This window comes from Pristiophorus japonicus, chromosome 2 (genome assembly GCF_044704955.1).
Source record: "Pristiophorus japonicus isolate sPriJap1 chromosome 2, sPriJap1.hap1, whole genome shotgun sequence".
In the NCBI taxonomy this organism is placed as follows: Eukaryota; Metazoa; Chordata; class Chondrichthyes; family Pristiophoridae; genus Pristiophorus; species Pristiophorus japonicus.
The window spans coordinates 259,556,306-259,583,019 of NC_091978.1; the positions used below are offsets into that span (position 1 = coordinate 259,556,306).

The 26,714-nt window shown below is 47.4% G+C and overlaps 1 protein-coding gene across 1 annotated transcript in view; it reads right to left on the reverse strand.

The window, feature by feature from the left end:
- lrit3a (info leucine-rich repeat, immunoglobulin-like and transmembrane domains 3a) overlaps positions 1-16,022 on the reverse strand; it is a 28,738-nt gene extending 12,716 nt beyond the window's left edge. Inside the window, exons 1-2 of the mRNA XM_070864184.1 lie at positions 15,907-16,022; positions 3,401-3,870 (exon numbers count right to left, since the gene is read on the reverse strand). Coding sequence (XP_070720285.1) covers positions 3,401-3,870; positions 15,907-16,022 — 586 coding nt within the window. The remainder of the gene's footprint in view (positions 1-3,400; positions 3,871-15,906) is intronic.
- Positions 16,023-26,714: the final 10,692 nt, after the last annotated feature.

The window sequence follows — 26,714 nt, forward strand, 5'->3', positions numbered from 1 at the left end:
ATTGCTGCGCTGCTGTGACACCCTGCAAGCCCCTTTCAACACCGGTAAACCCAGCCACAATGGCAGCAGTCTGAGCTTGGGTGGCAGCAGTCTGAGCTTGGGTGGCAGCAAGCTGAGGCTACACGAGAGCAGTCTGCGCTTCTGAGAAGTTAGGTCGCTTCTGCCTGTTCTGCAATAGAAGCCGTGACATCACCCATCACACGCAGCATCATGGCTCGGTCCACAAGGTCGCTCCTGGAGTGGTCCTTTATTTCCAGCCTGGAAATCACGGACTCCAACATCCGTGCAGAGCCCTGTACAATGTTGGAGGCGGTCTTCTCCATGATCCTTGACATTGCCATTGCATCGAGAATTTCGCTGTGCATGTTCATCACCCATCTTCTGAAGGCTGCCCCATTGAGATCATCATCTGAGTCCTGTGTAGCAGAACTCGTGCGCAGACTCGCTCTCTGGGGAGCTGGCCTCCGAGCTTCCCTTTACCTCTGTCCTTGCTGCAGCCCACTTGTGCCTGGTGCCTCAACTTGTGCAGATCCCACCTCTATACTACCCTCTACATTCTGCGCAGTGCCAGTTTCCGAGCTAGTGTCTGCGAATGTTAAATGCAGTGACGGTTTGACTTCTTCTTCATCACTACTCTCCTCCATTACTTGGGGACAGACTGTACAGGTGGAAGATCTTGGTCATCGTAAAACAGAAAGGCACAAGATTCAGGTTATGATGAGGGGAGGCGGAGTGGGGGGGGGCGGAAGCAAAATATCCATGCATACAGCATCAGCAGCTTGTAACTGAGAAGACATTGTGAGATGAGGGGCAAATGGGATGTGAGAAGGATTAGGAATGAGGATACTGTTATTATCCCAAAGGGCTTCAAATTCACCTTTGTCACGTGACTTCCCCTCTAATGATGTTGAGCACTGCCTCCTCCAGTTGGCTCAAGGCCTGTAAAGTGGTTGGTTGCCTCCCGTCTACCATTACTCGTGGCAGTTCTGAGACACCTTGGCTTGCAAGAGAAAGGGAAGTGTGTCAGTGTGTGTAGTGCAATGTATTTGGGTGATGTGCCTGCCATAGTTGAATAGCTGTCAGTGTGTGCAAGATGTGAGATGGAGTGTAAGTGTTGCAGCAGTGGTAAGGTTGTGAGGTTGAAATGAAGCTCTGATTGTGAGGTCTGAGTGGCGAAATTTAGAGTTTGTTGGTAGGTGAGTGCTGGGGGTGTGGTACATTGAGCAGAATGTGAGGTTTGTGGTGCAGATGGTGGGATATTGCATTTGCTGAAGCCTTCACTCACCTTGACCTGTCATGTAAGGTCATTAAACGTCTTGTGGCACTGTATCTATGTCCTCGGTACAACACTGTTGGTTGTGACATACCCAGTTATCTCTTGCCATAGCCTTCTCAAAGTGTGTGCTGATGGCTTCCTGCCATCCTTTGGGAACAGGACTGGCCATACCCTCTCCACTGCCACTACCAATGCCTCCAGAGCCGCATCGGAGAACCTTCTGGCTCATTCTCTTTGCTGCTGCTGAGCCATGTCTCCAATGACAATGAAGTGCTGCTGTATCAAAGCATCTCCCCTTTAAGTAGTGGAGACAGACTAGGCCAAACTTTGCTGGCCATTAGACTGCACCCGATATTGGCCCACTTGTTGAGCGGTAAACCAATCAGCAACGCATTTAGTGCAGAGATCAGCACTACAATTATTTAAATGAGCAGGCAGCACAAATTTTGCGTGCTGCCTGGACCACTTTCAACAGGCGCAGCCAATTAGCACTGGGCCATGAAACCAACTATTTTCAGGCCAAATCCAATTTCTAGGCCTTGTTTGTGTTTATAGTACAAGACAACACCTTCTGTATACAGGATTTGACTGAAAATCTCACACCCAGGATTATTTCAGAGTCAACAGTCCCGTTTTCTTTTAACCTTTCCTGAAATCAAAACTCCCTGATGTTTGAACTGAATCTATATATATTATATATATATAAAACCAAGTGACAACTCATCAAATAACAGGGGTCATTTTCAATTACACAACCTGGCAGCGTGGATACACTTGCCTTTTATAAAATCCAACTGATATTCATTCCATTAATTTCAATGGAACTGACATCGGGTAGTTCTAGAACAGGTGAATGATCTGCTCCACTAGGCCACTGCCCAGTTGGCGAAGTTGAAAATTACACCCAACATTTTTGTTGGAGATATTACTATGAGTAATACTATCACATGACTGACTCAGGTGGCCATATCAAACTTCTCTTCACAATTTAATGTTAAATGTGTGCCAGTGCTGCCATTAAAATAGCAAAATCAGGAACTTGAGACCAGTGCTTAAAGCATTTGTGTGATAACATTACTCAACCAATTTTCCAGACTTATGTCTTCTGTCAGTCACCTTTGCACACACACATATACACACATGGCATTGACATGGCCTTATTAAAAAAACATGAGAAAAATGCTTCACTTTAAAGCAGAACATCACATTGGACAAGTAGCTGCTTGGCTCAGTTGGCATCACTCTTGCTCTTGAGTTAGAACTGTGGGGGCTCAAATGCCACTCTAAAACTTAAGTATGTAAGTGCGGATTTTTCTGGGTCTATGCCCAGTGCACTAGATTGCCTGGAGCAGCGAGTATCAGATAATTGGGTGGATCAGAGCACATCCCTGTAAAGGAGAACTCATGATTTTTTTTATTTAAATGGAAGGAAAAACAGGCTAGCTTCTATACAGATGTGCACTCCAACCGGCCCACTTTTCCAACATTTGCTGCACCTAGGCAATCCAATGTACCAGGTACAAACCCAAGAAAAACTCCCCTATAATCTGGGCTGACGTTTCAATGCAGCAATGAGCGAGTGCTGCATTGTTAGAGATGCACCTTTCAGGTGAAATTTTAAACTGGGACCTGATCCCATATCACTATTCGAAGAAGAGCAGGGAGTTCTCCTGGTGTCCTGGCCAACATTTATCCCTCAACCCACACCACCAAGAACAGATTAGCCTTTCCTGTGGAACTTTGTAAAATGCCTTCTGGAGATTTAGATACTCAGCTTCATATATCCACTTGGGATGCCACTTTATCAAAGAAGTCAAGGAATTTGGTCAGTGAGGCTCTTTCCCTTCTGCACTTAATACTAATATTGTTATTTTAATTCTAACTCCATCATCCATATCCGTTGCTGTGCTAAGTCCTGCTCATCTATTATACTCATTGGTCCTCATCGACTCCATTAGCTTTCCATCCCCAGCACATTGATTTCAAAATCTTTGTGCTTATTTACAAATCCTTCCATGGCCTATTGTGAAACACCTTGGGACATTTTACTATGTTAAAGCTATATATGTACAAGATGTTGTTATTGTTTCTGTCAATTATCAGAAGGCACTGACTAATACTTACCTAGGATTACTCTCTGCATTGGACCTTTGTCGAACACTTGATATCTTGAGTAAGCGGGCCAGATGTCTAACAAGTCCGATGGCAGTGTGGTAAGTTTGTTACTGGATATATCTATGTTGGTTATATTTCTGAGGTACTGAGCTGCAGTAGCAGGAATGGTTGACAGCCTGTTATTGTGCAGGTCAAGAGTTCGAAGATTTGGCAATTCCTGCAACGAATCCCAGGGAAAAGTAGACAGCATGTTTCCATCAAGGCGCATTTCATGGAGTTCTTTTAAATTATAAAAGCTACGAGGATCTATAGTGTTGATGGCATTGTACGTTAACCAGAGATATCGTAAATCCACAAGATAATAAAATGCTTCACGTGGAAGTCTTCTAACAACAGTTTTTTCAACACGAAATTTGACCGTATCCACTGGAACATTGACAGGGATCTCAGACATATCTGGGTCGTTGCATAATACCGACCTGAAAAAGAAAAAATGTTCACTTTACTTGGTGGTTCTCTTTTTCTAGAACATCTTTCATATTATTTCACTTTCAATTAACAGTTAACACCATTATAAACTATTATCTGGACATTAATATACATTATGCATTATCAACTGCTGGATCTGTTATAAGTTCCTCTGTTTATTATCAAAACTGGATTGGCAATTGTTTGTCTCCATCTTTACCTCAATGATAAAACTAACATTTTAAATCTGTAATTTAAAACTGCATGTCATTTTTGTTCTACTTCTGCCATGAGTAGTAATGTTTTTTAATGCAATTAATACTTTCTCTTGTGTTTTTAATCCTCCTTCACTTCTGAGTTGTAAATCAGGTTTTTTATGATTGATTAAAAAATACTCAAGATAGCTCCGTAGTCCAAAATGCTATGTAACAGAATTTACACACACGGGACCTGTATTTCTTTACAAAATACATAGAGTCAAGCATTTTTCAGAAATTAACAAAATAATTTTAAGAGTTACTAAAAATAAACAAAGGGGAAATAGATATATAGAACGAGCAGTCCAACATATAAATAAAACAAAATTAACAACACAATTATACAAGCCTTGAAATTCAATTCGGCACAAAAATGGGGACAGGGAGCACGAATCACGAATTGCAATGTGCCTGCACCTGTTCAACGTGGTGCAGGCAACACACAGAATTCATGCTGCCTACTCATTATAATGATTGGAACGCTGAACACGCTGCTGGTTGGCTTAGCACTCAGCTGGGGGGTCCAATATCGGCTAGAGTCTACTGGCCAATAATATTATGCCTAGGCTCGCTGCATGACTTAAATGGGAGGTGTTTTGCTGCAGAAGCACCTCATTGTCACTCTGAAGCCATGGCTCAACAGCGAAGAGAGAGGACAAGGAGGTTCTCAGATGCGGCACTGGAGGCCTTGGTCCAAGGAGTGCACAGAAGACATCAGGTCTTCTATCCGCAGGGGTGAGCAGGAGATCTTTCAGGCAGCATGCCAGAAGGAGGCGGGAGGAAATAGCATCGGCCATCAATGCCACGTGTGTTTCCCCCAGGACCTGTACCCAGTGCCGCAAGAATTTAATGACCTCACACGAGTGGTCAAGGTGAGTGAATGTATCTTCAAATGCCATATCCCACCAACAGCACCACTAGCCTCACACACTGCTCAATGCACCATACCCCCATCACTCACCTACCAAAAACCTCTGGCAATCATACCTCACAAACATAGCTTCACCTCACTGTTATACAATTACCACTGCTGCAAGACTCACACCCACATCTCACAGCTTGAACACACTGCCAGCTATTCAACCATGGCAAGCACGCCACCCAAACACATTGCCCCACACTAACTGACACACTTCCCATTCTCTTGTAGGCAAACATGGCACACAACAGACTTGAGTAGCGGCAGATGGGCAGCGGCGAAGCCAGACTTCTGAACCTCACTGAGCTGGAGGAGACAGTGCTGGAGATCAGTGGAGGAGCTGTCACTGATGCCGTGGTGAGGTTAAAAGGCTTGCAGATGATGGTATGCTCATACCTCATCGCACAATCTCTTCCCTCTTACAAGGTACTGATGGTGTAAGCATATACATCATGCATCTCCCCCACCCACCATCACAACCCGACCCCTGTGCTTTTCTCCTTTCAGATACCCAAGAACAGCCAGCAGCCCAGCCTCTCCTCAAAGTTGTAGAGGAGAAGAGTGAAGGAGATGAAGAGGCCCCGTCACTCATAAGAACATAAAAAATAGGAACAGGAATAGGCTATTTGGCCCCTCAAGCCTGCTTCACCATTCAATAAGATTATGGTTGAACTGATTCTGGCCTCAACTCCACTTCCCCATCCGTTCCCCGTAATGCTTGACGCCCTTATCGTTCAAAAATCTGTCTATCTCCACCTTAAATACATTCAATGACCCAGCCTCCACAGCTCTCTGGGGTAGAAAATTCCAAAGATTCACGATCCTCAGAAAAGAAATTCCTCCTCATTTCCATTTTAAATGGGCGACCTGTTATTCTGAAACTGCCCCGTAGTTCTAGATTACCCCGCAAGGGGAAACATCCTCTCTGCATCTACCCGGTCAAGCCCCCTCAGAATCTTATACATTTCAACAAGATCATTCTTCTAAACTCCAATGAGTATCGGCCCAACCTTTCTTCATATGACAAACCCTTCATCTCAGGAATCAACGCATGAACTGCCTCCAATGCAAGTATATCCTTCCTTAAATACAGAGACCAAAACTGTATGCAGTACTCCAGGTGTGGTCTTACCAATGCCCTGCATAGTTGTTGCAGGACTTCCCTACTTTTATACTCCATCCCCCTTGCAATAAAGACCAAAATTCCATTTGCCTTCCTAATTACTTGCTGTACCTGTATGCTAACTTTTTATGTTTCATGTACAAGGACCCCCAGATCCCTCTGCACTACAGCATTTTGTAATCTCTCCCCATTTAAATAATAATTTGCTTTTTTATTTTTTTTACCAAAATGGATAACCTCACATTTTCCCACATTATACTACATCTGCCAATTTTTTGCCCACTCAACCTAACATTCCCAGGCACCAGCTCAGAAAATGACACATCACGTACTTTAGAGGGTAGGATAGATGCAGGACCTGCACGTGGTGAGTCACCGGGCATGAATGAACTGCAGTCAGGCCAGGGGGAAAGGGTAGCTTGGGTGCCAGCTCTCTGGAGAGAGAGTTTGCACATGACTTCTGCTGTACAGGACTGAGATGATGACTTCGATGGGACGGCCTTCAGAAGAAAGGTGATGGGCATGCACACAGAAATGCTTGGTGCAATGGCAAGCCTGCCAGAGAACCTTTTGTCAGTGTCATTTTCCCAATTCCCACCTGCATGGTGTGGGCGGACCCAAGTTTCCCCGCATGCTTTGAGTTTTAGTATGTGTGATATAATGGTGGTTTCCCCACCCGGATGACAGCCTGATTGACAGGGTGGCTTTGAGTTGGGTAGGGAACGCTGACCAGGACACCATAAGATCAGGTAGGTGCTGGGTGTCCAGGTGAGATTGGGGGAGGGTGGGCATCGTTTACAAGCTAGGGAGGGTGTCCAAGTTCAGTGGGGGGGGGAGCACGGCAAGCCGGGGGGGCGGTCCCATCCCCAGGAGGTCCCATCCCCGAGGCTGAGACGCAATCTGGGCAGATCCGGTCCCTCGATCCCTGACCGAGGGGGATGAGATCGATCCCCGGGGGCACGATACCGAACCCTGAAGGGGGGCATCCAATCCCCGGGCATGGGGATTGGATGAGCTTGGGGAGCTGGGGGAGCTGGGAGGAGGCACTCCGGCTCCTCCTGGCCCACAAGGATTGCTCCCCGATGCTGTGCTTGCCTCATTGCAGCTACCGGGAATCTCGAGCCCTGGGATTCCCGGTCACCTGCAGTAAACCTGCACAGCAGTTAAAGCAGGGGCTTCAGGGTCTCATTATCATTTTTTAAATGTTAACCCGCTTCCTGGCAGCAGGTTGGCTGCCCGCCCCCAGTCCCGCCTGAGTAAAAGTTGAAAGTTGGCGGGTTGGAGGCAGGATGGAAATGATAGACAACTCCATTTGGACACTTGTGGTCCAAGTCATGATGCTGGGTGTGATGGGTAATGTTGCAGCTTCCAATGCAGCACAAGCGGAAGTGACCCAATGTCTTCATCATCATCATAGGCAGTCCCTCGGAGTCGAGGATGACTTGCTTCCACTCTGTCATGTATGTAACCACAATGTAGCACCACTGTATTAATGTATACACTCAACCTAGATGCACACCTTGACCACAAGGGGTGAACTTGTGGGAGACACTCCTTACCTGATCACACAGGTACAAAAAGGGAGGTGCCACACAGGGTCATCGTCTTTGGAGTCCTGTAAATAAAGAGTTAAGGTCACAGAGTGACCTTGTCCCCAGAATGTGCCTCGTGTGGTTTCATACTGCAGAGTAAGGACTTTACATTGGTGACGAGAAATGGGAATTCTAGACCCACGAGAATGGCCACCGGTAGCACAGAGGAACGGTAGTGTGTTGGGGAAGACTGGGCCGATTTTGTCGAGAGGCTTCAGCAAAGCTTCGTTACTAAAGAATGGCTGGGGATGCAGCGGCTGACAAGTGAAGGGCTCATCTTTTGACCAGCTGCGGACCAAAGACTTACGCGCTCATGAAGGACTTACTAGCACCCGAAAAGCCGGTGGACAAAACCTTTAAAGAACTTAGCAAATTGATCGGGGAGCACCTCAAGCCGGCGATTAGCATACATATGGTCCGACACAGATTCTACACCCACCGACGTCGTGAAGGACAGAGCATACCGGACTTCGTAGCGGACCTCCAGCGTTTGGCCAGCCTCTGTAAATTCACAGACGCCTGCAGGGGGGAGATGCTAAGGGATTTCTTTATCGAGGGCATCGGTCATGCGGGAATTTTCCGCAAATTAATTGAGAACAAGGATTTGACCTTGGAAGCGGCGGCGTTGATAGCTCAAACTTTCATGGCGGGGGAGGAAGAGACGAAAATAATATACGCGCGCAATTCTGCCTCAAACGCGGCGATGGATCAGGGAGTCAACATCATCAATGCGACTCAGAGCCTCGCAGGCAAGCAGGGGCAGTCCGACACTCCCCAGGCAGCAATAGACCCCAGAGTAGGACTTCAACAGAGACAATGGCAGGCTGAACGGACATTCACGCCACCACAGTGGACAATGCGGCCCGGGATGGGGCCATTGACACCCACTAATAGGGTACTTAAGAGCAGTCAGTCAGCAGAGAATGCCTGGTCATAGTCCCTTTGTTCCCAATAATGGAAACTTTAACTCATGTTGGAGGTGTGGGGGAAAACACTCAGCCAGATCTTGCAGATTTCAACAGTTTGTCTGCAGGAACTGCAATCTCAGTGGCCACTTAGCTCGGATGTGCAGGAAGTCTGCAACCAGACTAATATATGAGGCAGATGGACCAGAAGAGGGTTCTTTGAGGCAGTATGACTTTTGGGGCAAATCGATGGATGCCGAGGTTCAGTGGGTCCATGTGGTGAATATTCACAGTTCATGCACCAAAACGCCACCAATGATGATGAGGGTTTTATTAAATGGTATCCCAGCACGCATGGAGCTGGACACTGGGGCCAGCCAGTCACTCATGGGCGTTCAGCAATTTGAGAAGCTATGGCCACTTAAAGCCAGTAGACCAAAATTAGCATGTATTGAGACACAATTACGGACTTACACCAAAACAATCATTCCGGTGCTAGGCAGTGCAATGTTGGCTGTCACACACAATGGGGTAGTGAATCGGCTGCCACTCTGGATTGTCCCGGGCAATGGTCCCGCACTGTTGGAGAGGAGCTGGTTAGCCGAGATGAATTGGAAATGGGGGGATGTTCATGCAATGTCATCTGTGGAGCGAAGTTCGTGCTCACAAGTCCTACAACAATTCCATTCACCATTCCAACCTGGCGTCGGGACTTTCAAAGGCACCAAAGTAGTGATACACATCACCCCAGACGCCAGGTCATTGCACCACAATGCCAGAGTGGTGCCGTAAAAGATCGAGAATAAATTGGACCGGCTGTTGAGAGAGGGCATCATCTCGCCTGTTGAATTCAGTGACTGGGCGAGCCCCATCGTTCCCGTCCTAAAATAGGATGGCTCTGTCAGGATCTGTGGCGACGACAAGGCCACCATCAATCAGGTGTCCCTATAAGATCAATACCCGCTCCCGAGAACGGGGGACCTCTTCGCCACGCTGGCAGGCGGCAAGCTGTTCACCAAGTTGGACCTCACTTCAGCCTATATGACCCAGGAACTGGCCGACGAATCTAAACTACTGACCACCATCACCATGCACAACTCTTTTGGTTGGATAACAATAAAACAGTTAAGTCAAGTGCCCTCCAATCTGAGGGGCACTCCAAACATTTTTCAACTGCCCTTTTGTTTTTTTTTTTACTTTTTTGGGTTTTTTTTGTGATTTTCTTTTGGGCAATAAAATCATAAATTTTACAAGTACCCCCTATAAAAGGGGAGGGGGACACTAAAAACACCGGCAATTAAAACAAATTAAACTTTAAAACATAAAATCAAATTAAAATTTGGTTGCCGGGGGTGATGATGCACTCCAGTCTCTCCGGCGCCCACCTCTCGCGGAAGGCCGCGAGTGTACCTCACCACGCACAAGGGGCTGTTCATTTATAGCAGGTGTCTGTTTAGCATGCAATCAGCGGCCGCGATTTTTCAAAGAAACATGGAAATCCTGTTTAAATCCATTCCTGGAACGATCGTATTCCAGGACGACATCCTCATCACGGGTAGAGACACCGAGGAACACCTCCACAACCTGGAGGAGGTGCTACGGCGACTGGGCCGGGTAGGCCTGCGACTCAAGAAGCCTAAATGTGTGTTCTTAGCTCCTGAGGTTGAGCTTCTGGGCAGGAGGGTTGCTGCAGATGGGATACGGCCCACCGAATCCAAAACAGAGGTGATTCGACGAGCACCCAGGCCCTGCAACACATCGGAGTTCAGTTAATTCCTGGGACTGTTGAACTATTTCGGGAACTTTCTGCCGAATTTGAACACGTTGTTGGAGCCACTACACGTGCTCCTGCGTAAGGGTTGTGATTGTTTTTGGTGGGACTGTCAGAAACGGGCTTTTGATCGGGCGCGAAATCTACTTTGTTCAAACAAGTTGTTGACCCTATACGACCCATGTAAAAAATTGGTTCTGACATGTGATGCATCGTCCAATGGGGTTGGGTGCCTGTTGCAGCAGGGCAATGCTGTGGCTTATGCCTCCAGATCACTCTCTCAAGCAGAACGGGGATATGGGATGGTCGAGAAGAAAGCGCTTGCATGTGTCTATGATGTAAAAAAAATGCATCAGTACCTCTTTGGTAGGACGTTTGAATTAGAGACGGACCACAAGCCATTAACATCCCTGTTGTCAGACAGCAAGGCTATCAATGCCAATGCATCAGCTCGCATACAGCAATGGGTTCTCACGCTGGTTGCTTATGACTACTCCATCCGGCACCGGCCCGGCACTGAAAATTGTGCTGACGCACTCAGCAGGCTTCCACTGGCCACCACTGAGGGGGCAGCAGAGCAAAGTGCCGAGATGGTCATGGCTGTCGATGCCTTTGACAGTGCAGGCTCCCCCATCACAGCCCGCCAGATCAAAATCTGGACAAACAGAGATCCCCTCCTATCCCTGATTGAAATGTGTCCTGACTGGGGATTGGGCGCCCGCACATGGAGCATGCCCTGAGGAGGTCAGACCGTTCCACAGATGGATGGATGAGCTCTCCATCCAAGCCAACTGCCTACTATGGGGCAGCCGGGTAGTTATGCCCCAGAAGGGCAGGGAGGCATTCATCAGGGAACTCCATAGCGAGCACTCAGGCATTGTGCTGATGAAGGCCATTGCCCGGTCACACGTTTGGTGGCCTGGAATTGATTCAGACCTGGAACACTGTGTTCGCAGGTGCACGACGTGTGCCCAGCTGGGTAATGCCCCCAGGGAGACCTCGCTCAGCCTGTGGTCCTGGCCCACCAGGTCATGGTCACGCATTCACGTTGACTACGTGGGCCTGTTCATGGGAAAGATGTTCCTTATTGTGGTAGATGCGTACTCGAAATGGATCGAGTGCATCATTCTGAATTCATGCACGTCATCCACCACCGTGGAAAGCCTATGTGCGATCATTGCAACCACGGCTTGCCAGACATCGTGGTTAGTGATAATGGCCCATGTTTCACAAGCTACGAATTATGTCGGGCAATGGCATCAATCACGTCAGGACTGCGCCATTCAAGCCGGCCTCCAATGGCCAGGCGGAACGTGCGGTCCAAATCATTAAGCAAGATATGCTCAGGATTCAAGGACCCTCCCTACAATGCCGCCTATCGTGTCTCCTGCTGGCCTATAGATCCCAACCGCACTCACTCACGGGGGTCCCGCCCGCAGAGCTACTAATGAAACGGACACTCATTCACCCAGTCCTGATCGACATAGTTGAGGGCAAGCGCAAATCACAAAACGAGTACCATAACCGTAATTCGAGGGGGAGATGTATAGAAATAAATGATCCTGTATTTGTCCTCAATCACACCATGGGGTCCAAATGGCTTGAGGGCACTGTAATCGACAAAGAGGGGAATAGGGTCAGCGTGGTAAAACTCAACAATGATCAGATATGCCGTAAGCATCTGGACCAAGTAAAAAAAAAGGTTCAGCATCGACACGGAGGAACCCGAAGAAGACCATGAGATGGAGCTCACCACACCGCCAGTGAACGAGCAACAAGAGCAATCAGAAGACTGCACAGTCCCTGCGGTCAGCCCGGACAGGCCAGAATCACCACAGGTGACAGATACTCACGTCAGTGTCCAACAACCAGAGCCCCAACTGCGGCGCTCCATGAGGGAGCGTAGACCACCTGAAAGACTAAACCTATGATCCCAATAAGACTTTGGGGGGGGGAGGAAGTGATGTCATGTATGTAACCACAATTTAACACCATTGTATTACAGTATACACTCAACCTAGATGCGCACCTTGACCACAACGGGTGAACTTGTGGGAGACACTCCTTACCTGATCACACAGGTACAAAAAGGGAGGTCCCACACAGGGTCATCGTCTTTGGAGTCCTGTGAATAAAGAGTTAAGGTCACAGAGTGACCTTGTCCCCAGAATGTACCTCGTGTGGTTTCATACTGTAGAGTAAGGACTTTACACACTCTAAAAGTGAGTTCTCAGGTGACTGAAGAGTCCAATGCGGGATCTACAAGTCTCTGTCACAGGTGGGGCAGACTGTGGCTGAAAGAAAGGGTGGTCAGGGAGCCTGAGTTGACGCACGCTCCTTCCACTGTCTGTGTTTGGTTTCTGCTTGTTCTCAGCGATGAGACTTGAGGTGCTCAGCGCCCTCCCGGATGTGTGGTCCTGGGATCAGGGATTTCCAGTTATCGGTGGGGATGTTGCACTTTATCAAGGAGGCTTTGAGGGTGTTCTTGAAGCATTTCCTCTGCCCACTTGGGGCTTGCTTGCCGTGTCGAAGCTCCAAGTAGAGCACTTGTTTTGGAAGTCTCGTGTTGGGCATGCGGATGATTTTGCCCGTCGAACGGAGCTGATCGAGCATGGTCAGTGCTTCGATGCTGGGAATGTTGGCCTGAGTGAGAACACTGACGTTGATGCATATATGCTGCCAATGCATTTGCAGGATCTTGTGGAAGCAGCGCTGGTGGTACTTCTCCAGCGTTTTGCGGTGTCTGCTGTATATAGTCCACGTCTCTAAGCGATATAGGAGGGTGGTTATCACCACTGCCCTGTAGACCATAAGTTTGAGGTCCTGGTCTTCAAACACTCTCTTCCTCAGGCGACCGAAGGCTGCGCTGGCACACTGAAGGCGGTGTTGGACCCAATGTCTTAGTGCTGCACTGGAAGTTCAGACTGCTCTCCAGCAGGTTCAGTTTGATGCCACGCAAGCTCAGACTGCTCTCAGGATGACAGCATTCCTAGTCCCACCACTGCCGCTCTGACATCAGCCAGCCAGCCCAGACTAGACTGGTGCCGCCCATGCCGAGGTAATCAGTCCACAGCTAGGCCTTCTAGGCCCAGAGTTGCTCAAGGTCATCCTGAAAGGCCATCTGCAGTCTCCCCCACTGAAAATCAGCATCCTTCCACCAGCCGTGCTGCAGCCAATGCGTAGCACTGCGTAGGAGGACCAGAGTAGAGAAAAGAACACGAAAGATAGACGCTAAAGGGGGAGAAATTTCCATTGTGTTCGCGGGGCGCCTATGATCTCTTGCCTGGGGCGCAAGGCCACTACCGCCTCCTGCAAAATTGCACGGGAGCTAGCAGAAGCGCAAGCCATCAGCGCATCGCTCCTGCCGGAAGTGCCCCGGGCTACTGCACCGGCAATGATTACATCATCAGCGTGCGCAGCGACCCATTTTCGTCCCGGAGCCGAAATTGGGTAGCACCCGTGAGTCCGCCATGGGCGATGTTTGCGCCAGCCTTGCGGGTCGCAAACCAGGCCAAACAACACTTGCGGGGCGAAAATTAAAGGGGAGTTGCATGCCACCATTTTGTTTAAATTGCGCCGGAAGTGGCCAGATGCGAGGCGGCTACTATTTTTATGCCAAAACCAACTTTAACAGCCAGTAGTAAGAGGTGCAATTTCACAGCCATGAACTTTAAACACAAGCACCCTGTGGCAAGAGTCCTCTGATTTCCCCAAATGATACATAAGGGCTATTTCCATGCTCCCAGTGATGCACAGTGCATGTAAGGAGAGCTAGTTGGAGAATTGGGGCCACAGTGTAGCCATATCTCCAACCCACTTTCCCTCTGAGAGAAGGGTCATGGCGTTAGAGACAAGCCTGCAAGTCAAAATTCAAGTTAGAAGAAGCGTGAAAATAAAGGGAGCAAAATTTGGGGCGGGAGTTCCTGTGCCAGGCACGGAAGTTGCACCCCGCGACCTCTATTCGGGTTACCGCTCCCGAGAGCAAGTGGAGTGCAAAATATCGCGCTCCACTTGCTCTGCGGCGCGCGAGCGAGACATGAGCAGGGCAGAAGGCCTCCGTGAGGGGTGCAGCGCTACACGGCGGGATGCATAGCACTGCCACCTAGACAGGGCCCTCCCTTTCATTAAAGAGGGGGACCAAACTGTCGACTTTGCGGGGCAGAAACAGGGAGCGAGATGTCGATTTTTTTTTCAAACGCCACCTTTTCTTTAAATTCTGCCCGGTGAGTAGCCTACGTGCTCCCTGAAGCGGCCGCTGGCATCGCTCGGCACAGCTTCGGGGGGCACTACTGAATTTTCACTCCAGGGCAAAAACTGGTCGCTACACAATGGAGCAGGGCGCTTATGGTTACCACCAATGCTAAAGTCCCATGGTATTTCACAGGAGTCGTTAGCGGTGTCACGCCCGGAAGAAAAGTCGTTTGCTTACAGGAGGCGCAAATGCCCCGAATTTCTCCACCAAAGTTTTTTTTCCCACTATAACAAAAGTGCAAGTTTCATCTATTTTTCTGTTTTTCCTAAAACAGTAAACAAAGAAATGATATGATACACGCATGCAATTTAGAATCAATTTTATGGGTTTGTGCTCCTGGAGCTTTGCCTGCTGCTTGCATAAATCAGGAATTCAGACACATATCCCCCACAATTTTCGATTAATTAATTTTGATGGATGGAAAAATCATGGGGATCACATGCCCAAATTCCCAAATTCCCAATGTGCACTTTTGGTGGACAAGACTCCATACCAGGAACACAACTTGTAATGTTAGCTTTTGTGTCTTACAGTACTGTAGCTTAAGAGTTGTACACCATTTATACAAAATAAATTAAAATGGAAAAATTTAATATAAATATATTTGTAATTAATCTTCATATTTAATATCTCATAGTTTACGACATCATCTGAACCGTTTGAGCAGATTCTTTACTCTGAATGTGGGATATAAATAGAGTACACTATGGCAGATCATATATACGAGGTATAAATGCTAATTGTATTGACCAGAACTCATTTGTAACTGCAAGCTTTCTGAAAAAAAGCCTCTCCAGCATAACTCTCAGCCCTGAGAGATGTTTGCATTCCCCGGTTAATCATTTTTTGTGGCTGTGCTGTGCAGTAAAACAGTCAAATGTGCTCTCAACTCCACTCAGATTTGAATATATACTTCTGCCTTATTGGCATTGTGCTATTAGTTACTGCAGCCTGCACTGCAAGCACTTTGTAACATGTACTTTGTATTCATTGACACTTTGCTGCTGAATGAAAATTAAATATATATTCACACTGTTGGAGAGCATCAAGAATATACATTACATCGAGATTACTGGAAAGAATTTAAAAATATAGCTTTTGAAAACTGCATTACAGGAGGGTTTAAGAAAAATTGGATTCAAAATTTAGTGCGCTACTTTGCATTTTACAAATCATTGTCTAGCCATAGAACTATTCCTATCCAGCTGTCTATTTCTAATTGACTTACCTGGTCCCAGTGCCATCACTTCTACCGTGGAAAATACAGGTACACTGGGAAGGACAGAAGGAAGATACTTTTGTGAAAATTGTGGCCAACAAGCAGAGGACAGCAATTAGATACATAGTTCAAAGTCAACAAAACTAGGCACAATCAAAGCTTTTAGTTCCTATTTCTACACGTCTTCTATTTCAGTCCATGGAGGAATCAGTTTGGTAACAAAGGATTACATGAGATTAGCTGAGATTTGTAGGTCAAGTAACCTTCAGGTATCCCTGGGAACAGCTTAGTTTTCAGTCGCGTGGACTTAGTGAGGCATTGTTTCATTACTTAACAGTAAATAACCTACGCTTGGTTCTGTTTAGTTGCTACAATATTCTGCTTGTGTTTTTGTTACTGGTATTTTTTCATTGTATCAGATTTAAATTTCATTCTTAGATGAGAGTTAAAAAAGCTAAGATGTTGATTGGCTATCTAACAATTCATAATTTATTGCTGAAATTGATATATTGAGAGAAAAGGCACTGAAGGTGTATACAAAGTACATATGATTTGTTAAGTACACTGTTACAGTGAATTCAACATTTCTAACTATCTACAGAAAAAAAGCAGAATGATAATATTTCCCTGAAATAGATGGAAAATAGTTTAGCCCAAATAGTTACCAATGAATTGTGGTGCATGACTGAGGAACGTCCACTTTTAAATAGGTGATTAAGCTGATTAAAGTACTCTTTGAATCAACCCTCTTGGCCTCCATTTCACAATGAAGCCTGCTCAAGCATACCACAGTACCTTACCTACAAACTAAAGCCAGCTGAAACATGGAATCCATTACATTTCTGATGCAAGAGGTTATAATTGTAATACACAAATAGATCAAAATGAGAGTGTAAAAATTACTTTTAAAATGAACACCATTTATTATTAAAGAAAATATGAGACAACTAATCTTAAATAAACAAAAATTAAGAATCATAAAAGGATATCATTAAGAATGACTAAAAGATCTGAAATTTCACACACTTTATGCAAATTTTTAAAGCTGCCCTTTCAGTTAATAGTTACATTTTTTAAATTCAAGTCGAGCTGGTGAGATGACAATCTCCTCCTCTCTCTCTCTGCTGGCTGCAAAGATCCTACATGAAATGAGTTTGATCAGACTCAGTCACTTCCTACTGAACCCATGGTGCGAAGCTGCCCAGCCTGGCACCAAAACGGCACAGTCAAGCCAGAGATGGTTAGTGTGGGAAAAAGTAAAATGTACACTTGTGCAAAAAGAACTGATCTTCTGACTTCTACTCTTTAGTTTCTGACCTAGATCTACCTAGTATCTAATGTCTGCTGATTACAAATACAACTCAGGAGTTGTGAAAGTAATATAAAATGTTCTACGTTTGTCTGTATTTGATATTCCATAACTTCGCAAGTATGTAACTTTATCACAGTCAGATGTGACATTCTGATTTGAAAAGGCTAATAAGTGAAGTAACCGAACTACCTTGGCCGTGAAATTCGTGGATTTAGCACCGGCTGTTAAGGAGGGGTTTTGATGATAAAATGGCAGCTGAATTGCTTCCGCCCAGTGGGTCCCGCGGTGGCCACCATTTTGGGAAGCTCGGTAGTGCTGCCATTGCCCGCGCTCGCTCCAGATATTTAGATTAGGCAGATCATGAGTGCAATGCCGATTAGAGGCAAAATCTTCCATTTTGTACATCTGACCACGTGTTCAGTAGCAGCAAGGAACCCTGAGCAGCGCTATTTAAGAGATCATCAACAACTTGCAAGTGACTTGCATTTTCAGTTCTAGTGGCTTTGTCCAAATTTGTGCAACTGTTTTGCAGATTTCTAAAGTTGCTAAGGACACAGAGAGTGTTGCTGTAAGTGGAGAATGCCTTGCTTCTCATTTAAACGGTTCTGCTCATGCCACTTGCTCCCAGTCATGGGGGCTCTACTTGACAGGTGTTGTGTACAGAAGAACTCCACGAGGCTGAGTACTGTGAGCTAAACTTAGTGTGACCTTAGTCTTCTTTATTACAACTCCAGAGTGCCTAAACAACATGGCAGACAACCTTTTACACTGGCCTTGCACGTGTGTGCAGGTGACCATTAGGACTCCAACAGTCACGCCCTCTGGTGGCAAGTATTACGGAGTTACATACATAACATCACTCACCCCAAAAGTCTTCGGTACAAGTTATTTACAAGTTGAGGTGATCTGGAGCCCTTCGCTCCCTGGTTGATCATCGATATTGTATATGCAGGTTATATGTATACTTTCTGTGTGGTCACTGTGTGCTTGCGTGGGATGGAGACTTCTATGCTTGATGTGCTATCAATGGGGTTTACACTGTGTGTGTACATACTGGCACCACTAGAGGGTGCAACTGGTGGAGACCGGGGTTTCCTGCCCTGGTACCAGGGGAGCCACCATGCGGCTGCCTCACTCTGGAGTTTGGAATAAAGGACCAAGGTCACTACAGTTTGAGTTCAACACATTGCCTCATAGAGTAATTCATAGGTAAATTACAGAAATAATAACTGCCGACGAGAATACGGACTTTCATGCGATTATGGTTATTTTTGGCACACTAAAAGACTTCACAGAGGGTGATGATTGGGATGCCTTCACGAAAAGCCTCGAGCAATATTTCGTGGCAACCAACCAGGTAGGGGAGACGGACACATTGGCGGAGAAGCGCAAGGCTATACTGCTGACCAGTTGTGGGCCCGAGGTCTACCGCCTCGTCAGGGACTTGCTGGCATCCATGAAGGCCAAGGATAAGATATACGATGAGCTGACTGAACTAATTCGCGACCAACTAAAACCAAAACAGAGCATTCTCACGGCCAGGCACAGATTCTACACTCACTGCAGACCTGAGGGCCAGGAGATTGCAAAATATGCTGCCGACCTCAGGAGACTTGCGGTACCGTGTAATTTATGCACACACATCTCTTTATAGGAATTCATCACAAGGGCTTCTTTCACAAGCTATTATCTGCCGACACCACAATCAACCTGCAGAAGGCCATCAGTATGTCAGTCAGGTGTTCATGACCTCGACCTGCAGCACCAAGCAAATTATTCATCCTGTGGACTCAAACCCGGCAAGTACTGTACACAGAATGGTGCCTTTCACAGGAAAGACTGTAGAACATGGCTCTGCTCAGGGCAGAAAGCACAGATCTCAGGATTCCAGAATTCAGAGTCTGCCGAGGAGTACTAATCGAGTAGCACCATGCTGGCGTTGCGGAGGAAACCATAGGGCTCACCAGTGTCGGTTTGCTGAGTACATTTGCAAAGCCTGTAACACGAAGGGCCATCTTCAGCGTATGTGTAAAAGAAATACGACTCAGCGTCTAGCAGAGGAGTCGGTAGACGACTTTGAATCCAGCAGGGAGTATGATGATTTGGCCAGAGAGGCAGCTCATCCCCAAGAAGAAATGTATGGAGTGTATACCGATTGTCCTCCAGTGAAGATGGAAGTCGAGATAAACGGCGTTCCAGTCTTCATGGAAGTGGACACGGGAGCGGGCCAGTCAGTGATGAGCTGGGATGCCTTTGAGAAGCTATGGAATGAAAAATGACAAGAGCTGGTTCCAGTACAGGAAAAGTTGCACACCTACACCAAGGAGCTGATCCCAGTCCTTGGTAGTGCGGATGTAAGTGTAATCCATAATGGCGTGGTACACAAGTTACCTCTGTGGATTGTTGCAGGTGATGGTCCAACGCTACTCGGAAGAAGGTGGCTGGCGAAGATCCAGTGAAAATGGGAAGACCTCTTCACTCCAGCAATTGATGTCCCCCATGCTCAGAGGCAGAGCAAAACCTCACTGTCGCTTGGGCCAGGCACCAGAGAACAGACCAGTACAGCACCTGAGGCACAGACCGTCTATCATGACTGCGTGGCAATGATTCTACCAGAATGACCTAAAAATACCTTCCCAGCTCCAGTGGCAGGACTCCTGGGGAGGAAGATCGAATTCACAGGCACTCTTCCAGCTTTTGTGGCAGAATCGCAGGAGAGAAGGATCAAGACAGTCGACCTCGAGGACAGAGGCAAGATGGCGTCCCTGCTGCAGCGAGGTTCAGCATGACATGGCAGGGTTCTCTTCAAAGAGACCTGCAGCCAACTGAACTTAAAGAAACATTGTATGCATGGCAATCAATGTAACAAACCAATTAAGAATGTAAAGAACAAAATGTTGTACGATGTCGGGAATAGAGTGTCTCCAAAAGTAGCAAGCCAGCGATCTCAGGAGGGTGAAGGCACTGATCCTGTTACCCTGTCCCAGGTCTATCCCACGCTGCAGGACCCGATGGCACTATTCACCACGGACCTGGAAATGAAAACGGCGCCAATACACGCAGTCGGCCACCGTTGCCCACCACCCGGGTGGAGACGGTGCAGCCCCCAGACCCAGTCACTACCTCGGCCATGTCCGGGAGCGAAAGGTCAGAACCAACGAGTTCCCCAAACGGGACCTGGAACAGCCAGGTTCCCAACACTGTTAGAGAGCAGGCAGAAGATTCTGCAGCCCTCAATGGAGGACAGGGAGGCCACACACATCTGTGGCTCTGCCCACCACTAGGCAACGGCAAAGGCCCTGGCAAGATGAGCGAACCAAGCCCACCCGCTAGTAGAGGACGCAGCGCCGCCATCAGACGACTAGGACCCCGTCCGGTTGCTCTGGAACTAGCATCCTTGCATACCTGTACTGCTACTTCAGTACTGACCATGACTGAACCATGAATGCAATCTACCCAATCCTGGTACACGACCGTAAAACATAATGGGCTAGACTTTCCACTTGGTGGCTAAGGCTGAAAAAAAATCGGCCTTGTTCCAGCGATGCGGGACGTGTTGTCCGTGCTGATCGTCGGCTCAAGGCACATTTTTTTTTGCGATTTTCCACTCGGCCTTACCCCAGTGATGTCAAATGGGCGATGTGATTTCTCGCCAATCTCAAGATCGCCCAAAGAAAACGGAAGTCAATGAAGAAAAAGAAGCTTCCCTAGCAACGCATTACTGCGTATGTGCAGGTTAATTTTTTTTCAGGATGATGCTCTCTCCCGCGTTTTGAGAGGTCAAGGGTCTTCACACATGCTCAGAAGCTCTGTGTGGGTCTGGGAGAGAGAGAGAGAGAGAGGAGAAAGGAATCAGGTATTTTGACAAAGCCTTAGTTCATATCAATTTAAAGAATGGAGGGATCTTTAGAAAGGCGAAGGGCCAAGCCCTTCAGCGAGGAGGCCAATGAGGCCCTAGTTAACAGTGTTAGCGCGAGGTGGGAGGATCTGACATGGGGTGGGCATGGGAAACCTCCACCCCGTGCATATCGGAGGATTTGGGCAGAGATTGCCGACGTGGTCACGTCAGCATCTAATGAAACATGGATACCGGACCAGTGCCGCAAAAGATGGAACAGTCTACTGGCGGCTGCAAGAGTAAGTTGAAATTTATATTTGAAATCATCCATATTTATTATTTAATGATGCATGGGAATCCTAATTAGAATCTGCAATGTTATCTCGTAATCTTTTAGCATAACTAAATTATTTAATTAGGATTAAATTGTGATTACATTTATGCATCGCAACATAAATTTGAATGTTACAGTATGAAATATCTTATTCCTATGCAATGTAGTGCAAACTTGTAATTGAACTTATAAACCTGTCAGTCGTAAATATTTATTGCCAAATCCATTTGCTTATGCCGTGCAATGTTACCTTATCTATTACAGAAGAAGATATCTATCAACCAACGAGAGCAATGCAGGACGGGCGGGGGCTGTGCCATGCTGCAGTCGCTTAACGCCTACGAAGAGCTTGTAGTGGCCTTGGTGGGGCCAGAAAGCCGTTCGGTCACAACCCATGGTGTGGCCGAACCCACCCTAGAGTCACGTGAGTAATGAGAACTGTGCACTGTGCAATGTATGAATCAATAGTAAATATTTGTTATGCGGGTAATCCTATGCAATGATACTTTGATTTGATATATAACTGAGATATATTATTGAGATGTACGATTGATCTTCAAATGAGGTCATGTTAGGCCTGGTGACCGCTTGTGCGTATGGGCTAATGGCAATGTTTTGAGTTCTTGAAAAAAGTGAGATGAATTGATTTGAATTGTTAAACGTTGTTTATAACTTCCATTTGTCTTTCAAAGGTCAACAAGTATTACTGGAGTCAACCGACACGTCCACTGAACATTCAGGAACCTCCCAGGAGGAAGAGCCAGAGGAGGAGCCAATGCAGACTCCTGCTGCTGCTGTGCGTGAGCAGGAAGAGGAGGAGGAGGAGGGAAAACAGGAGATTTTTTTTGTGGGGGGGGGAACAACCTGCGGCCATCTCTTTTGAGATAGATGAGGCACCGGGACCAAGCGGTGTGCAGGTGGTGACTCTAAGACGCGTGACATTGCAGACGCCAATCCCATAGCGGTCCGGTCAGCGTGATACGCACTCGCCTGCCACGGAGGACCAGACGGAGAGCTTACTATCCCTGTGCAGGGAGATGATCGCGATCAGTCGCGACTTTATCCAGGGGTTCGCGGGTTTCTCAGCCAATTGGAGCCAGTTCTCCACAACCTGGAACGAGTCCTGCTCGCGCTTCTCCAGCTGGTCTTCTGAGCAGTCACAGACTGCTCGGGAGACGTTGGAGGCGATCGGGGAGCAGACAGCTGCAACAAATGCCCTACAACATGCGTTGCTGGCTGGACACGGCACTGCACCCCAGGGTGTCGTGTCCACTCGCAGCGAGACCCCAAGCACACAAGCGAGTACGGAGGACACAGTTCCTCCTGACTCGGAAGTAGAGCCTGAGGCTTCTGCTTCCGCTCCGTTACCTCCACCACGGCAGAAAGTCTTGCCATCCCACTCTGCATAACGTCTTGGTGTCGGTCTGCGGAGACCAAAACGGGCAGGTGGGGTGCGAATACTGGGTGGGACAGGATCTGGAGGGAAACGTGGCCGCAGGTAGGGAGGGGGGGAGTGGTTTTCAATAGTTCACTTGTTTCATAAATGTTCACTTGTTATTATCACTTTATTATTCTCTTGTTATTGTTACTAAATTGGGCACTTGTTATCAATACTTAAATGTTCACTTGTTATCAATACTTAAATGTTCACTTGTTATCATTACTTAACTGTTCACTTGCCATTCTTACTGAAATGGTCACTTGTTATCACTGAAATGGTCACTTGTTATCATCACTTAAATGATCACTTGTTATCATTACTTAAATGGCCACATTATTAATACTTAAATGTTCAATTTCTTCTTCTTTTAATGTTTTGGGGATTTAAGGGAAGGGTGGTTTGGTACGGGGGCTGGGGATTTGGAGTGAGGGTGTTGTTCATTAGTTCTTAAAAAAAAAGTGTTGTTTCTTAATTGAAAAAAATTGTTTCTACAACTTTTGTACCTTCTCTCTTAGTTAATTAAGTTTTACAACATACAGTTTTTCATGCATATTTGTTTGTTTATTCTGTTTCCCCACGGAAATGAAACATTTGATTAACCTTAACTGTAATTGAACGTTTGAATATCAACAATAATTAGTTCATTAATGAGCTGTTGACGCAAAAGCTTAGCGGCCGTGTAACTGCCACTGGCTACTGGTCTTCGGGAAAGGTGTGGTGGTACCGGTGCTAGATCGCCAGGCTGATTAAGCTCCCCTATGTCCTCGCCCGCATCCTCTCCCGCCTGTTCCTCCTCTTCATCCTCGCTGGCTGCATCTTCTATCTCATCTCCTTCTGGAGGTGGACCTGCAGCGTGATCTGGCATTATTTGTCCTCTCTTTATAGCTAGGTTATGTATTGTGTTCCTAACACAGATGAGGCTGCGCACAGGGAGGTTAAAGTAACAGTGACCTTAGTCTTTAATAAGACACTCCAGAGTGAGGAACAGGCCTTAGCGGCCGGCTTATATACAGTGCTCCCAAGGGATGCTGGGATCCTTTGGGACTTCAGAGGATGAGCTCCCTGGTGGCGGAACATGGGAGTGCATGCTTTACAGATACAACATCACTCCCCCACAAAGTCAAAGTGAAAACTATTTACAAGGTGAGGCGGTCGGGAGCCTTTCTTTCCCTGGTGGACCGCCTCGGTACAAATGTCTGTTCTGGTATGTTGGCTGTGCCCTCGCTGTGCTGGCATGTTGTTGGCCCTGCAGGGCTGCTAGGTGAGCCTGGCCTTGCTGGGCTGTTGGGCGTGATGGGTTCAATTTCCTGGTCCGGCGTGGTGTCGTTGATCCTTTGGGTGTGTGTTGTGGGCTCGAAAAAGGTGGTGTTTGCTGTGGGTTGTTCAGGGCAGTCTGTGAACCACAGCCTCGTTTGGTCCAGGTGCTTTCTGCAAATTTGTCCATTGTCTAGTTTGACTACAAACACCCTATTCCCTTCTTTAGCTATCACCGTGCCCACGATCCACTTGGGACCATGTCCATAGTTTAGCACATAAACAGGGTCATTCAGATCAATTTCCCGTGACACAGTGGCGCGACCATTGTTTACATTTTGTTGCTGCCGCCTGCTCTCTACCTGATCATGCAGGTTGGAGTGAACCAGCGAGAATCTGGTTTTAAGTGTCCTTTTCATGAGTAGCTCAGCCGGGGGCACCCCTGTGAGCGAGTGGGGTCTCGTGCGGTAGCTGAGCAGTACTCGGGAGAGGTGGGTTTGGAGTGAGCCTTCTGTGACTCGTTTAAGGCTCTGTTTGATGGTTTGTACTGCCCGCTCTGCCTGCCCATTGGAGGCTGGTTTAAATGGGGCCAAGGTGACATGTTTGATCCCATTGCGGGTCATGAATTCTTTAAATTCGGCACTGGTGAAAAATGGCCCGTTGTCACTGACCAGTATGTCAGGCAGGCCGTGGGTGGCAAACATAGCCTCAGGCTTTCAATGCTGGTGGTGGCAGTGCTTCCCGACATTATTTCACATTCAATCCATTTTGAAAAAGCATCCACCACCACCAGGAACATTTTACCGAGAAACGGGCCCACATAGTCGACATGGATCCTCGACCATGGTCTGGAGGGCCAGGACCACAAACTTAGTGGTGCCTCTCTGGGCGCATTGCTCAACTGAGCACATACGCTGCATTGCCGTACACAGGACTCTAAGTCAGAGTCGATACCGGGCCACCACATGTGGGATCTGGCTATCGCTTTCATCATTACTATATCCGGGTGTGTGCTGTAGAGATCCGAGATGAACGTCTTCCTGCCCTTTTTTGGTAGCAATACGCAGTTACCCCACAACAGGCAGTCTGCCTGAATGGACAGCTCGTCCTTTCGCCGCTGGAACGTCTTGATTAGCTCTTGCATTTCAACGGGGATGCTGGCCCAGCTCCCATGCAGTACACAGTTTTTTACTGGGGACAGCAGAGGATCTTGGCTGGTCCAAGTCCTAATCTGGTGGGCCATGACAGGTGATTTATCATTTTCAAACGCTTCCATGACCATCAACGAGTCTGCGGGCTGCGCCACCATCAACAAGTTTGCAGGCTGCGCCATTTCCACCCCCGTGGTGGGCAATGGTAGCCGACTGACAGCATCCGCACAGTTCTTGGTGCCTGGCCTGTGGCGGATGGTAGAGTTGATAGCGCGAGTGCCCACCTTTGTATGCGGGCTGAGGCATTAGTATTTATCCCCTTGTTTTCAGCGAACAGGGATGTGAGGGGCATGTGATCGGTTTCCAGTTCAAATTTGAGGCCAAACAGGTACTGATGCATTTTCTTTACCCCGAACACACACGCTAATGCCTCTTTCTCAATCATCCTGTAGGCCCTCTTGGCCTTAGACTCGATCCTGGAAGCATAGGCGACAGGTTGCAACTTCCCCGCAACGTTGGCTTGTTGTAATACACACCCAACTCCATACGACGCGTCACATGCTAGCACAAGTCTTTTACACGGGTTATACAATACAAGCAGCTTATTGGAGCATAAACTGTTTCTGGCTTTCTCAAAAGCAATTACTTGTTTTTTTTCCCCATACCCAGTTCTCACCTTTGCGTAATAACACATGTAAGGGCTCTAAGAGGATATTTAACCCCGGTAGGAAGTTACCAAAATAGTTGAGGAGTCCCAGGAACGACCGCAGCTCTGTGACATTCTGTGACCTGGGCGCATTCCTGATAGCCTCTGTCTTGGCGTCTGTGGATCGAATGCCGTCCGCCACGATCTTTCTCCCCAAAAACTCCACTTCTGTTGCCATGAAGACGCATTTCGACCTCTTCAGCCGCAGCCCTACACGATCCAGTCGTTGGAGGGCCTCCTCCAGGTTTTGTAGGTGCTCGACAGTGTCCCGACTCATGACCAATATGTCGTCCTGAAAGACCACCGTGTGTGGTACCGACTTGAGTAGGCTCTCCATGTTTCTCTGGAAGATCGCTGCAGCTGACCGAACTCCCAAATGGGCATCTGTTGTAGATGAACAATCCCTTGTGCGTGTTGATCTAGGTGATGCCCTTCGAAGACTCCACCAGCTCCTGCGTCATGTAGGCCGAAATCAGTCGAGCTTGGTGAACATCTTGCCTCCTGCTAGGTCATCTGCCTTAGGTAGCGGGTATTGGTCCTGTAGCGAGAAACGATTAATACTTACTTTATAATCGCCGCAAATCCTGACCGTGCCATCACTTTTGAGTACTGGAACAATCGGACTGGCCCACTGGCTGAATTCCACTGGGGAGATTATACCCTCGCATTGCAGCCTGTCCAGCTCGATTTTCACTCTCTCCCTCATCATGTGAGGTACCGCTCGCGCCTTGTGGTGAATGGGTCGTGCCTCTGGGACCAAGTGGATCCATACCTTCGCCCC